At 44.5% G+C, this 13,229-nt stretch overlaps 1 protein-coding gene across 5 annotated transcripts in view; it reads left to right on the forward strand.

Annotated features, from left to right (window-relative positions):
* LRRK2 (leucine rich repeat kinase 2) overlaps window positions 1-13,229 on the forward strand; it is a 161,976-nt gene that overhangs the window by 139,156 nt on the left and 9,591 nt on the right. For 4 of the 5 annotated variants that reach the window (XM_070049663.1, XM_070049662.1, XM_070049661.1 and 1 more), the window contains exons 42-47: window positions 928-1,098; window positions 2,288-2,388; window positions 2,857-3,051; window positions 6,629-6,822; window positions 8,356-8,428; window positions 9,151-9,335. In XM_070049663.1, the coding sequence (XP_069905764.1) occupies window positions 928-1,098; window positions 2,288-2,388; window positions 2,857-3,051; window positions 6,629-6,822; window positions 8,356-8,428; window positions 9,151-9,335 (919 nt within the window). The other variant, XM_070049664.1, reaches the window with a different exon arrangement.

Raw genomic sequence — 13,229 nt, forward strand, 5'->3', positions numbered from 1 at the left:
TTTCATTAGAGCTGTAAATTCTGGTAAAAGTAAAGGCAGTGCAAGGGTAGACAGGCTAAAGTTGCCAGGAGTGAAGTCTGGAAACCTCCCTCTGGACCCCTCTTTGTTTGCTATAAGGTTTCTTTTGTTTCTTCGAAAGCTAGTTTGATAGAGAGAGAAAGGGAGGGAGAGGGGAGGGGAGGGGGGGAGGGAGAGGGGAGGGAGGAGAAGACAGGGAGAGGAGAGGGAAAGAAAGAGAGGGAATGAGGTGTCTTCCATTTGCTGGTTCACTCCCCAAATGGCTGCAACAGCCAGCACTGGGCCAGGCCAGAAGCCAGGAGGTTTGTACAGATATCCCACGTGGGTGCAGGGCCCAAGGACTTGGGACATCTCTTACTTTCCTAAGTGCATTAGCAGAGAACTGGATCAGAAGTGGAGGAGCTGGGACTCAAACCGGCTCCTATATGGGATGTTGGCATTGCTGGTGGCGGCTTAACCCATTAGGCTGTAACACTGGCCCCTGATCTCTCTCTGTGTAAATCACTGTCACACAAATGGTTACTATTAAGGTTGAATTAAATGATTCAGTTTTTTTCTCCATTCAACCTCATTTCTTTAGTTGGGAAATTCTACTAATAACCTGTTGAATTTTTACCCTCATCATCCTTCAAGGCAGTCTCACGGAAGATGATATACTTTATAACAAGATTGTAAGGTCTTCTAATGATGATTGACAGATCTTGCTATCTTTCAGGGTTTTTGAGGGGTGAAGTGTCCTGGCCTAGGGCTGTTAATTGTCTTGATCGAGATGCTCTTGAGAGTAGGAGGAGGTGGTTTGGAACTCACCCTTCCTGCCTGTCTCCTTGGCACAAGGCCTGTGCATGTGCCTGCTTGGATGCATGGTCCTGGGTCTCGGACATACTGACCACGGTGTCTGCTTGCTTTCAGGGTTTCGTGCACCTGAAGTTGCCAGAGGAAATGTCATTTATAACCAGCAGGCTGATGTGTATTCGTTTGGATTGCTGCTCTATGACATTTTGACAACGGGAGGTAGGATCGTAGAGGGTTTGAAGTTCCCCAATGAATTTGATGAATTAGCAATACAAGGAAAATTACCTGGTGAGTTCTCTTTTATCTATAATCAGGAGTTTTTCTTAATGTCCTTAACTTCATTTCTGAGTTGTTTAATTGTAGCTATATGCTTGATTCATTGCACAGCTGATAATTTTTCGTGTGTCTGGCGGGCCTGACTATTTGTAACTCCAGTGATAAGTTAATAAAATCACATGACCAGAGTAGCAGCAATAGGCTTTTGTAAGAATCCCAGATTAATATTGGTGTGTTTGGTTTTGCATTTGGAAGAACAGTCAGAAAGGAAGTGGCATTGGAAGCCCACGTTTGGGGACCTCTGATTCTCATAAAGAGATGCCACGTGCCCATCGGTCTGGAGTAGTTTCATTTTCTGGGAGTGCAGTAATTTATATGCAGGATTGGCATCTTGAATTTTTATAGACTTTTTAGTAGTAAATTAAAATAAAAATTAGTGAAGGAATACGTCATGAGCTCAATCCTCGTTTTGAATTCTTGAGTCATGCTTCGAAAATTCAAGAACTTTAGCACTCCTTCCTTCACCATTCCTTGAGTTCCCACTACACCATGTGCTTTTAAATTGATAGAGCTGCTTATCCGATTTCCTACTGGCCTTTTAGTGCAGCAGCTGTTTCTGAGAGTATGCTTGTGCAGGTGCAGGGCACCGGAGGTTTCCCTCCCTCCTTTTAGGGAACCTGTGAAGGCCCTGGCAAGTGGAGACGTACTACTATGTGGATAGCTGTTAGGCGCTGTCCAGGTCACCTCCCTCTTCTACCAGCTGGCTTTCCAGTGAGGTCCTGGGTTCCACCCTTCCCCACCCAGCATGGGGTCCCTCTTACAGAAAATGAATGTGTACAAACCAGCTGTGGCAAGATAAGGACCAGCTCTCAGAGTTAAACATTATTTCCATGGAAGGCTAATTAATTAGCACATGAGCGATGGTGTTTTCAAAGTATGTAAATGCAGGTGTAGACTCAATACCAGTTGTTGTACTTGGGTGGTGCTTCGGTCTATTTTTATACCGTAAGAACATCAAGACTTTTTTTTTAATTTCCTAGTGGAGAACAAGTTAGCAAACTTAGCTTTAAGTCGATTCACCTGTCAATGTTTCCCTTTACAGTATCTGAACTGGTTGTATACACTGAGAGGAGATAAAACTTTGTTCTGATTTATTTAGCATCACAGCATGATGTGTTTCTCAATGTTTCTGATGTTTTAGATCCAGTTAAAGAATATGGCTGTACTCCCTGGCCATTGGTGGAGAAGTTAATTAAAAAGTGTTTGAAAGAAAATCCTCAAGAAAGGCCTACTTCTGCACAGGTATGGTTAGAGTCAGAATGTGTTCCTGTACTCTAAAGTACATCCTGTACATATATATACACACACACACACTTATAAATATGCACACTTGTATAAATTTCGTAAGTCTGGAGTATATATAATATATATAACGTAGTATGTGATAGATGCCCTATGTATGCATATATTGATGCAGTCCTATGGTAACTCCTGAATCTGCTACAATTCTAGGCAGTTGGCACTTCTGAGATTTACTTTTCAAGTTAAGAAAATTCTAGAGGACAGAGTATACGCTGTGCATAGGTTAATCATGCTCATTTTTGTTTCAGTGTGGTTTGCCCGGGAGTTCAGGCTGTACATTTTGATGAAATGGGGGGGTGGCTCACTGGTCGGCTGGAGAGGGCGGTACCATTGCATTCCAAAGCTGATCTTTCAGGGGGAGCCGTGTCCCCTGGATGGCCATTGATGTGTTGTCTTCAAACCTCACAGGTGTTTGACATTTTGAATTCCGCTGAGCTGATCTGTCTGATGAGACACATTCTAATCCCTAAGAGTGTCACCGTCGAGTGCATGGTGGCTTCAAGCCCCGGCGGCAAGAGCACAAGCATTTGGCTGGGCTGCAGCCACACCGACAAGGGGCAGCTGTCGTTTCTTAACCTCAGCACGGAAGGACACACTACTGAGGTAAAGGCGAGTGCCTCCAGCCAGGAAGCTCTGAGAACCGTGCTCTGTGTCTCACTGAAAGCATGTGCCAGAGAAACACCAACCCAGGAAGAAGCGAAGTAGGAGCCAGTGCGGGAGAGTTCCCAAGTTGACTTTCTGTGAGGACAAGAGTGTTCCCTGCTGGCACCGCGGCTCACTAGGCTAATCCTCTACCTGCGGCGCCAGCACACCGGGTTCTAGTCCCGGTCGGGGCACCGGATTCTGTCCCGGTTGCTCCTCTTCCAGGCCAGCTCTCTGCTGTGGCCAGGGAGTGCAGTGGAGGATGGCCCAAGTGCTTGGGCCCTGCACCCCATGGGAGACCAGGAAAAGCACCTGGCTCCTGCCATCGGATCAGCGCGGTGCGCCGGCAGGCCATTGGAGGGTGAACCAACGGCAAAGGAAGACCTTTCTCTCTGTCTCTCTCTCTCACTGTCCACTCAAAAAAAAAAAAAAAAAGTGTTCTCATGGGATTAGTCTCTGCTTTGTCTTAGTGAGTGTGTGTGTGTGTGTGTGTGTGTGTCCAGAAACAGAGCCGGAGATGGGTGAAGTTGCACAAGGGCCGAGGGAGGAGTTCAGGAAGTCTGTGGGCTCAGAGCAAAGGCAGCCACTGTCTTTGTCCCCAGGAGCCCAGGAGTGTGGCCAGCCTGGAATTGCCCAAGACCAGGCGAGTGGCAAATCTTGCTTCTTCTCACCAGTGAGTCATGGACTGCAGGCTTCCCAGAGAGGGCCGCTGTGATGGAGAGCACGGCTCTGCACTGCCAGGAGCCAGCACTGAGCACCAGAGGGGAGGGTGCTTGATCAGGGCTATTCCTACAGGACTCCTCAAGGAACTGACAATACAGGATAAATGCCTAGACTTAGTAAATAACATGGTATTTTTGTTCCTGCCTTGAAATAAATGCACAAATATAATTTCTTTTTTTGGCAGGCAGTGTTAGAGAGAAAGGTCTTCCTTCCATTGGTTCACCCCCCAAATGGCCGCTCGGCCGGTGCTGCACCGATCCGAAGCCAGGAGCCAGGTGCTTCTCCTGGTCTCTCATGCAGGTGCAGGGCCCAAGGACCTGGGCCATCCTCCACTGCACTCCCAGGCCACAGCAGAGAGCTGGCCTGGAAGAGGGGCAACTGGGACAGAATCCAGGGTACTGGCACCGCAGGTGGAGGATTAGCCTAGTGAGCCACAGTGCCAGCCCCAAATATCATTCTTTATGTTGAACAGTCTTCTCATAGTGGTTTCCATGGAGTGAGAGCTAATGTGGAAAAATAATTTTCAACTTTTCAGTTCCAGATAGGCAAAATTTATTCCTGGCCATCTCACTTATTGTTAAAAATGACAGTGGTTTAAATTTTTTTCTTTATAAAAATGGGACAAATTTCCATATATTTAATATATTTTATTTTATTTTATTTTTTTATTTTTTGACAGGCAGAGTGGACAGTGAGAGAGACAGAGAGAAAGGTCTTCCTTTTTGCCGTTGGTTTACCCTCCAATGGCCGCCGCGGCCGGCGCGCTGTGGCCAGCACACCACGCTGATTCGATGGCAGGAGCCAGGTACTTATCCTGGTCTCCCATGGGGTGCAGGGCCCAAGCACTTGGGCCATCCTCCATTGCACTCCTGGGCCACAGCAGAGAGCTGGCCTGGAAGAGGGGCAACCGGGACAGAATCCAGTGCCCTGACCGGGACTAGAACCCGGTGTGCTGGCGCCGCAAGGCGGAGGATTAGCCTAGTGAGCCGCGGCGCTGGACTAATATATAGTTTTAAGAGCATAATGATACTTCCTACCCTACCCTCCCTGACTGCCACCGTCATTTCTTATTTTTATTTTAATTTTTAATTTTAATTTTTACATGACATACTTTTTAAATTGTTTTGAATCGTTTGAGGATAATTGGAATTCGTTCTTCTTTAAAAGATTGGTGGAATTCAACAGTGAAACCACCCAGTCCTGGGCTTTTCTTTGTAGGGAGGGTCTTTATTTTTGATTCTATCTGCTTCTTGGTTATTGGTCTGTTTAGGTTTTCTCTGTCTTCATGAATCATTTTTGTAGATTATATATGTCCAGAAAGCTATCCATTTTCCCTCTAGAATTCTAATATGCTAGCGTATAGCTGCTGGTAGTAATTCATGATGGTCTTTTTATTTCTGTGGTATCTGTTGTAACGGCTGCTTTTTCATCTCTGATTTTATTAATTTGGGGTCTCTCTCTCTCTCTTTCTCTCTCTCTGTTTTGGTTAGTTCGGTCAGTGGTATATCAATTTTTTTTTAAAAAAGTAGCTCTTCATTTCACTGATCTTTTGTAGCTTTTCTTGGTTTCAACTTTTTATTCTCTAATTTTTATGATTTCTTTCCTGCTTCTAGGATTTGATTTGTTCTTATTTTTCTAGATCGTTGAGGTGTATTGTTAGATCATTTTATTCAATGTCTTTGCAATTTCTTGAAATAGGCACTAATTGCTATACACTTTCCTCTTAACACAGCTTTTGCTGAGTCCTGTGAGTTTTAATATGTTGTGTTGTAATCTTCATCCGCCTCTAGGAACTTTTTGATTTTCCCTATGACCCACTGTTCATTCAGGAACATTTTAGGATCTTTTCTTTATGCTTTACTTTTGAAAGTTTGTCTATAATATGTCATGGTGAAGATCTTTTCTTCGCCATTTTTGTTTCCTGTACTTTGATGTCCCTATCTTTCTTCAAATTAGGGAATTTTTCTTTTATTTCAGTGAACAGGTCTTCTAGTCGAGTCTGTCTGTCCACACGTTCAAGAACTCATAAGGTGTATATATTTGGTTGTTTGAAAGTATCCAATAAACCTCAAACACTATTTTCAGTTTTTCTAATTTTTCTTCTTTTTTTTTTCCTGAGTTACTTCGATGGATTTGTCTTCTAGTTCGATTATTCTTTCTTCTGCTCCACTGAGTCTGTTGTTAAGGCTTTCCACTGTATTTTTTATTTGGCATATGGAATTCTTCATTTCTAATATTTCAGTTTGATTTCTCTTCAGTCTCTGTCTCCCAGTGGAATTGCTCACTCATATTACATATGGATTTCTTTAACTCGGGTAATTGATTCTCTCGTGAGTCTGTCTATGTTCTGTAGAAATCTTACTGCAAACTTCTCTCCAGCTGTCCCCTGGGAAGGTAGTTCTCCCCTTTTCTTCTGTTATCTTCCTCTGGTCAGAATCAGCATGTCTTTTCCCTACGAAACCATCTTGGATCCTTCAACAGTGTTTTAAAAACTAAATGCAAGAAAATAAGAGTTGTGTATGTTATTAACAGAATGTTTTCATTTTATATAAGAGGGAACTTCAAAAAGTTTAGGGAAATGGAATGAAAAGCTCATTTGAATGCAAGAAGCTTTGAAACCCATCTATGAATGGTCTTCAGAAGTTTATGGAAATGTATATTATGAAAAAATGATGTAATTTCAAGATTTTATTCTACTGAAATAAACATTTTTTTTCATTCCATTTCCGTGGACTTTTTTCGAAGGCCCACATACACGTTCTTGTTACTCAGGCTACAGCCGAGTCCTTCAGGCCGTGTTCTCGTTTCTTAACAGGAAGTTAGTGAGAGCAGAGTCCTGTGCCTGGCCTTGGTGTCCCTTCCTGTTGAGAAGGAAAGCTGGATTGTGTGTGGGACTCAGTCTGGTGCCCTCCTGGCCATCAGCACGGAGGATGGGAAGAGGAGACACAGCCTGGAAAAGATGACCGATTCTGTCACTTGCTTATACTGCAATTCCTTTCCTAAGCAAAGGTAAGGGAGAGAATTTGAAGATTAAGAGCTGACTTAGTTGTGTGCAAACTTGTTATTGTATCAGCCAGGACTGATTTTATTAAATGTGCTGCTATTGGTTTGCATATATGAATGGAATTGTGAGAGACCACAGTTTATAAATATTATTTTTCTGTATATAGATGAGCTGAGGTGGTATCAGGGGTGTCAGCCATTTCTTCAAGCTCACAAGCCCTGCTCCTGACCTCGCACACAGACTAAGACTGGGTCTGTTTCTTCCCTTTTCCTCACACTGACATTCACTGGTGGGGCTTTTTCAGATGAATCCACGTATTCCTTTGAATATCTATGTATCTATGTAGTCAGCAGCTGTTGTGTACCAGTTTTTGTTTTTGTTTTTTGTTTTGTTTTTTTGACAGGCAGAGTGGATAGTGAGAGAGAGAGAGACAGAGAGAAAGGTCTTCCTTTGCCGTTGGTTCACCCTCCAATGGCCGCCGCGGCCGGCGCACCGCGCTGATCCGATGGCAGGAGCCAGGTACTTCTCCTGGTCTCCCATGGGGTGCAGGGCACAAGCACTTGGGCCATCCTCCACTGCACTCCCGGGCCACAGCAGAGAGCTGGCCTGGAAGAGGGGCAACCGGGACAGAATCCGGCGCCCCGACCGGGACTAGAACCCGCTGTGCTGGCGCTGCAAGGTGGAGGATTAGCCTATTAAGCCATGGCGCCAGCCCGTGTACCAGTTTTTAAAATATCAGTTGCCTAAATAATCTTACACACACTAAATTGTTAATATGATTTTATGCCAAAGAAACTGAGTGAAGAAATGGAGTTTCAGGTGTCCGTCATAGGTTGGTTGCTGTATTATTTGGGCAAGATGGTTTCCTGGAGCCTCTAGGAGTCTGTCTCAAAGGCTTTTCTGATTTAAGACAGTACTGGAAAAAAAAAAGAGAGAAGTATGAAGCCCCAATTTTTTGGTACCTAAAACATAATTTCTACTGGTAGTTTTCAAGTTTAAACTATGTGAATATTGCTAAAGAAGAATTTCACTGCGTAGGGTTAACAGGTAAGGGAGACTTTATGGAAAGCTATCTCAGTTTGAGAGAGAGAGAGAATCAAACTCAATTCCAGTGAATGAAAGGCGAGGGAATTTTCGGCTCACGGTTGAGCTCCAGCTATGGAGAAGTTCCTGAGTGTTAGTGGGGAGCTTGGTTGCTACCGTGTGTGCTTGCACATTGTTCTGGCCCTCAGAGACCTGAGACAGGGGCACTGCGTTTACTGATGAGTGCATTTCAAAGAGATGGCTCCCAGGGCAATGCGGATGGCGTTCCTGGATTCTAAAACTCAAAAAATCTGCACAAAGATTTGAATCTCAAAGGGGCAGAGAAAGACTTTATAATTGGGAGTTTTGGAAAGTGTAGATGTTCTGGGGAGGTCAGGGGTCCACCTTGAGAAAGGCGCCTTTCTAAAGTTTAGTCAAGTCGGGGAGGCCTTTGAAGCCATCTCAATTGAGAGAAATGTTCTTTCGGTTACAACTTTGACATTTTTTCCTTTTAGCAAGCAAAAAAATTTTCTTTTGGTGGGAACTGCTGATGGCAAGTTAGCGATTTTTGAAGATAAGACTGTGAAGGTAAACGCTGAATTTTTTAAGTCTGACTTTGTTTCGTGTATCTCATCTTACTCTTCTGTGATTATAAGTTCCCAGAGAGCAAGCATTGTGAATCCTGCTTTTCATCTGTCATTTCATAGTCTTGCATGCTAAGATCCTCCAAAAGATATTACTGAATGACTGAATATTTTATATGAATTAACTAAGAATAAAGTGATAAATAAAATCTGGTTTACAACGTTAGGAATAGAACTAACTCCATTTATTCATGAGTGCAGCAGGTCATTCCTTGTAAGTATACGCTGGAGAAAATAAAGATTACCTAGATTTTAATTCCGTTAATTGCCTCTTTGCCACTGAAGAGATCACTCCATCCGCCTGCCTTCATAATCTCATTTAGTGTTAAAGCATTTGTCCCTTCATGCATCCATTCATCTGTGGTTCCACCCAGTCGTTCAAGTTTCCATCCTTTCCTATTTCAGTTACTATCTCAAGCGAGAGAGAAGTCAGAGAGAATCCCTAGGTTATTTCTCGGATGATATTTGCATGGAGAAAAGAAGAGATTGGCTATAAATATAGCATTTTGCTTACCATTTTAAGTGAATCCTGTTTTTATATAAACTTGGGAAAACACGTGTGAACATTTAGTATTTCCCGTCTCAGTGGGTCTAGGAGGTGCAGACTGCATAGCACTTCCTCCTGCAGATACTCAGCGTGTCTGTGCGCTCTCCCCTTTGGCCAAGTGTGAAGGAGCCGCTCCTGTGAAGACCCTCAACATCGGAAATGTGAGCACCCCACTGATGTGCCTGAGTGAATCCGTGAATTCAACAGAGAAAAACACGATGTGGGGAGGGTGTGGAACCAAGATTTTCTCATTGTCTCATGATTTCACTGTTCAGAAACTCATTGAAACAAGGACAAATCAGCTGTAAGTTATTTTCTGTCTTTATAACCATTTTAACATTTTATTGTTGTTTTTTAATTGTTTGAATGATATCGTAGAAAATCTAAGATCAATCTCTTTAAATGCATATTTTATTTCTCCTTCTCAAAATTAATCATTAATTATAGAAAATTTAGAAATTATAGAAAGAAGAAAGACATTAAAATATCACCTAGCATTGTCAATTTTAGGATAAAATGTATAGACAATATGTAATCTTAGTAGTGTTTAGAATCTAAATTGTTATGAATTTGTCTGTTTTAAATTAAACATAAGAGATTAGAAGACATTCACCTTAGTCATTTACAGCTTTGGATAATTTCCATTAAGTATTGAGTTCAGGAAACATAGACTGCATAAAGAACTTTCTAGATTTGGAAAACACATCTATGTCCACTCTGATTAAGTCAGTGATACTAGACTTATTCAAACAATAATGTAATAAATTATATACCCTGCTATGGTTTGAAAATGTCCCCCAGGTTTCATGTGTTGGAGACTTAATCCCCAGGGTCCTGGGTGAATGGCATTTGGAGGTCATGAAGATGAGAGGCAGTTCTGAGTGTGGAGCCCCCGACTGCATTTAGGAGGCTTTAGGAGAGGAGGACGAGAGACCAGAGCTGTCTGCTTGCTCTGCTTCCCCGTGGGATGCCTGTGCCACCTCGGGGCTCTGCCGGGTCCTCACCAGGTGTGACCGCTTGGACTTTGGTCTTCCAGAACTCTGACCCAGTCTGTGACATTCAGTTACAGCAGCAGAAAACAGATGAAGATAAATCTCATCCCAGTTTGTTGTTTCAGTTTCTTAATTGTATGTTAACCAAACCAGTTGGTTTTTATTATGACATACAAAGCACTGTGGGGTGATGATAGCATCACCCATCATTCAAGGCTTTGCTGTTTATTGGTTTTGTGAGCTTGGGCAAGAACCTTTCAAATCTTTAGTCTTTTTTCCTGAGGGTTATGTATGCTCTGTCTCAAAGGGAGGTCTGGGGATTAGATAATAAAATTCATGTAAGGAATGTAGTGTAATACCAACTAGCTACCTAGGATGCTCTCAGTGAACGTTAGTTATTATTAGCTTTGAGTCGTAAGTCTGAGTTTTGGGAATTTCCAAAACTAGAAATCTAGTCTAGAAATCCATCCATCTGGGTGCTCACGATTGAGATTGAGGTGTGATCCTGGGACTTCTCACTGCCCCCGCTGCTGGTGCAGGGAACTCGGAGCCATCTCTCACCTGGCATGTTCACAGCACTGACTCTGTCCAGTTCTCCAGTGTCCCCCTCTGGATTGATATTTTGCCCACTCCTGGCCCTGTATGCTGTATCCAAGTGGGAGCTGTCTCAGTTCAGCTCGCAGTATGGTTTTCTCAGAGTGTGGATGGCTCTTCCACTCTACCTGTTTGAGTCCAAATGCCAGTTCCTGGTCTCACCTGTGCAGGTCTCACCTGTGCTGGTGCCTGTGTAGCAGCTTCTGTTGCATCTCTCGTTTCCCTTCCTAACAGCTGTCATAGTCTAGAACTACTTTAAACACTAGTTTCTTAATACCATTGGTCCCATTCTACAGAAATAATGGGATGTTAGACTCTACCTCACACCAATCAAATCAGACCGGTTTAGCCTGTGATGGGGCCCCGTTAGTCATTTCTTTACTCTCTTTGTTTCCCTTCTCTGTTTTTCTCTCCATTTCTCTCCTTCCAGATTTCATTTATTTAAAGGCAAAGAGCGAGAGCGAGTGATGGTGCTTCCATCTGCTGGTTCACTCCCCAGATGGCCACAGTAGCAGAGACCGGGCCAGGCTGAGGCCAGGAGCTTCATCCAGGTCTCTCCTGTGGGAGGCAGAGGCAGAGGCTAGGTTCTGCTGCTTTCCCAGGCGCGTTAGCAGACAGCTGGATTGGAAGTGGGGCAGCAGATCAGCCAGGTCTTGAAATGGTGCCCACATGGGATGCCATTGTGGCAGGTGGTGGCTCAACTCACTGCACCCCAAAACTGGCCCCTGAGCTGCTTTTCAAGCTGCAGGTGACTCTGCTTGTGGTCAGGGTTAAGATACACTGCCCTGCGTTGTAAATCCTGTATTTCCTATCTTGTTCAGATTTGACTCCTAGTGTGGAGTAAGGATGGAGCTGAACCTATTCTGGATGTTCCCTTGATTTGCTATGCAAGTCCAAAAACCTTTGGCAAGACAGGGCCCCCACTTCTTTTATATCACAGAGCATTTTATGGAATCCTGGATGTCAGTCTGTCCACTCCTTAGAGCTCCATCTGCGATGCGCAATGCAGCGCTCTACCGGAGACCATCCTTAGTGCCAGGTTCCCAAAGATGTTCAATCCCAGCAGAAAGACTGTGACCTAGCTCTCCTCTCAGAAAATGTCTGGGGGTGGGCGTTTGGCATAGCAGTGAGGGTCCCACTTAGGGTGCCTGTGTCTCGTGTCGGGGTGCCCAGCGTCAAGATTTGGTGGTACTTCTGATTCCAGCCTCCTGCTAGCATCCAGACTCTTGGAGGCAGCAGCTGATAACCCAAGTCAGTGGGTCCCTGCCACCCATGGGGGAGGCCTGGATTGAGTTCCCAGCTCCTGGCTATAGCCAGGCCCAGCACCAGCTATCACAGGTGTTTGGGGTTTGAATCAGCAGGTGGGAGACCTGTCTGTCCCGCTTTTCCAGTAAAATACAGAAGTAAACATGTTTCCATGTCACTTGTTGCCTCGTTCCCCTTCTCACCCATCACTCGTTGGGGCTGCTTCATTGTCACCGCCCTCCTTGCCTTTGTACTTGCTGACTGAGCAGTGTTCAGGGTGCTGAGCGGTGGTTGCCTTTGGGCTGGGAAGACTCCGCAGGACTCCTGCTGTGTCCTGTGTCAGCAACGTGTTAGTCACTGGCTTTCAGCAAAGTATTTAGCATCTCTCCCTCTTTCTTCTCTAACTGGAAACACTGAGGCTTATCATGCTGTAGACATTGTTAATTAAGCATCAGACGAGATAACGCACAGTGGTGTTTTGTAAGCTGTAATTCTCTACTAAGTGCTTCTGCCTTCAATTGAAAACTGCAAGTACCCAGGTAGGAATTGCCTAAAACATGGTGGGCTCTCGGGCAACATTGTGTTTCATTTCTGTTGCAAGAATGGAAAAAAAGGATGGGGAAAAAAGTCTTCTTTGCCCAGTATATGCTGAAGAGTGTTACGTCCTCTAGTGGTTTCCTGTCATCTGTGTATTCTGTTGCAGTTTTTTTTTGTTTTTGTTTTTGTTTTTGTTTTTTGACAGGCAGAGTGGAGAGTGAGAGAGAGAGACAGAGAGAAAGGTCTTCCTTTGCCGTTGGTTCACCCTCCAATGGCCGCCACGCTGATCTGAAGCCAGGAGCCAGGTGCTTCTCCTGGTCTCCCATGGGGTGCAGGGCCCAAACACTTGGGTCATCCTCCACTGCACTCCCTGGCCACAGCAGAGAGCTGGCCTGGAAGAGGGGCAACCGAGACAGAATCCGGCACCCCGACCGGGACTAGAACCCTGGTGTGCCGGCGCCGCTAGGCAGAGGATTAGCCTGTTGAGCCGTGGCGCCAGCGTGAGGAGGCTTCTTAAGGTCTGCAGAAAATAGAATTAAAACTAAGTTTATTTTCGTGCAAAAGGATTAGCCTAGTGAGCCGCGGCACCGGCCTCAGTTGCAGTTTTGACTTTTTCCTTCATTCATGCATTTGGCTCATTCTGCATTGTCTGTTCATCTGTCCTGGCTTCCCACTTAATGGGTGGTCTGGGATTTCAGCGGTTCCTATCTGTGAAAACTCTGACATTGTTTTTTCATTTGAATTGAAAGAGAAAGAGATCTTTGATCCACTGGTTTGTGCTCCACTTTCTTGAAATAGCTGTACTGAACCAAGCCCCCGAGCAGCCCACG

This window comes from Oryctolagus cuniculus, chromosome 9 (assembly GCF_964237555.1).
Source record: "Oryctolagus cuniculus chromosome 9, mOryCun1.1, whole genome shotgun sequence".
In the NCBI taxonomy this organism is placed as follows: Eukaryota; Metazoa; Chordata; class Mammalia; order Lagomorpha; family Leporidae; genus Oryctolagus; species Oryctolagus cuniculus.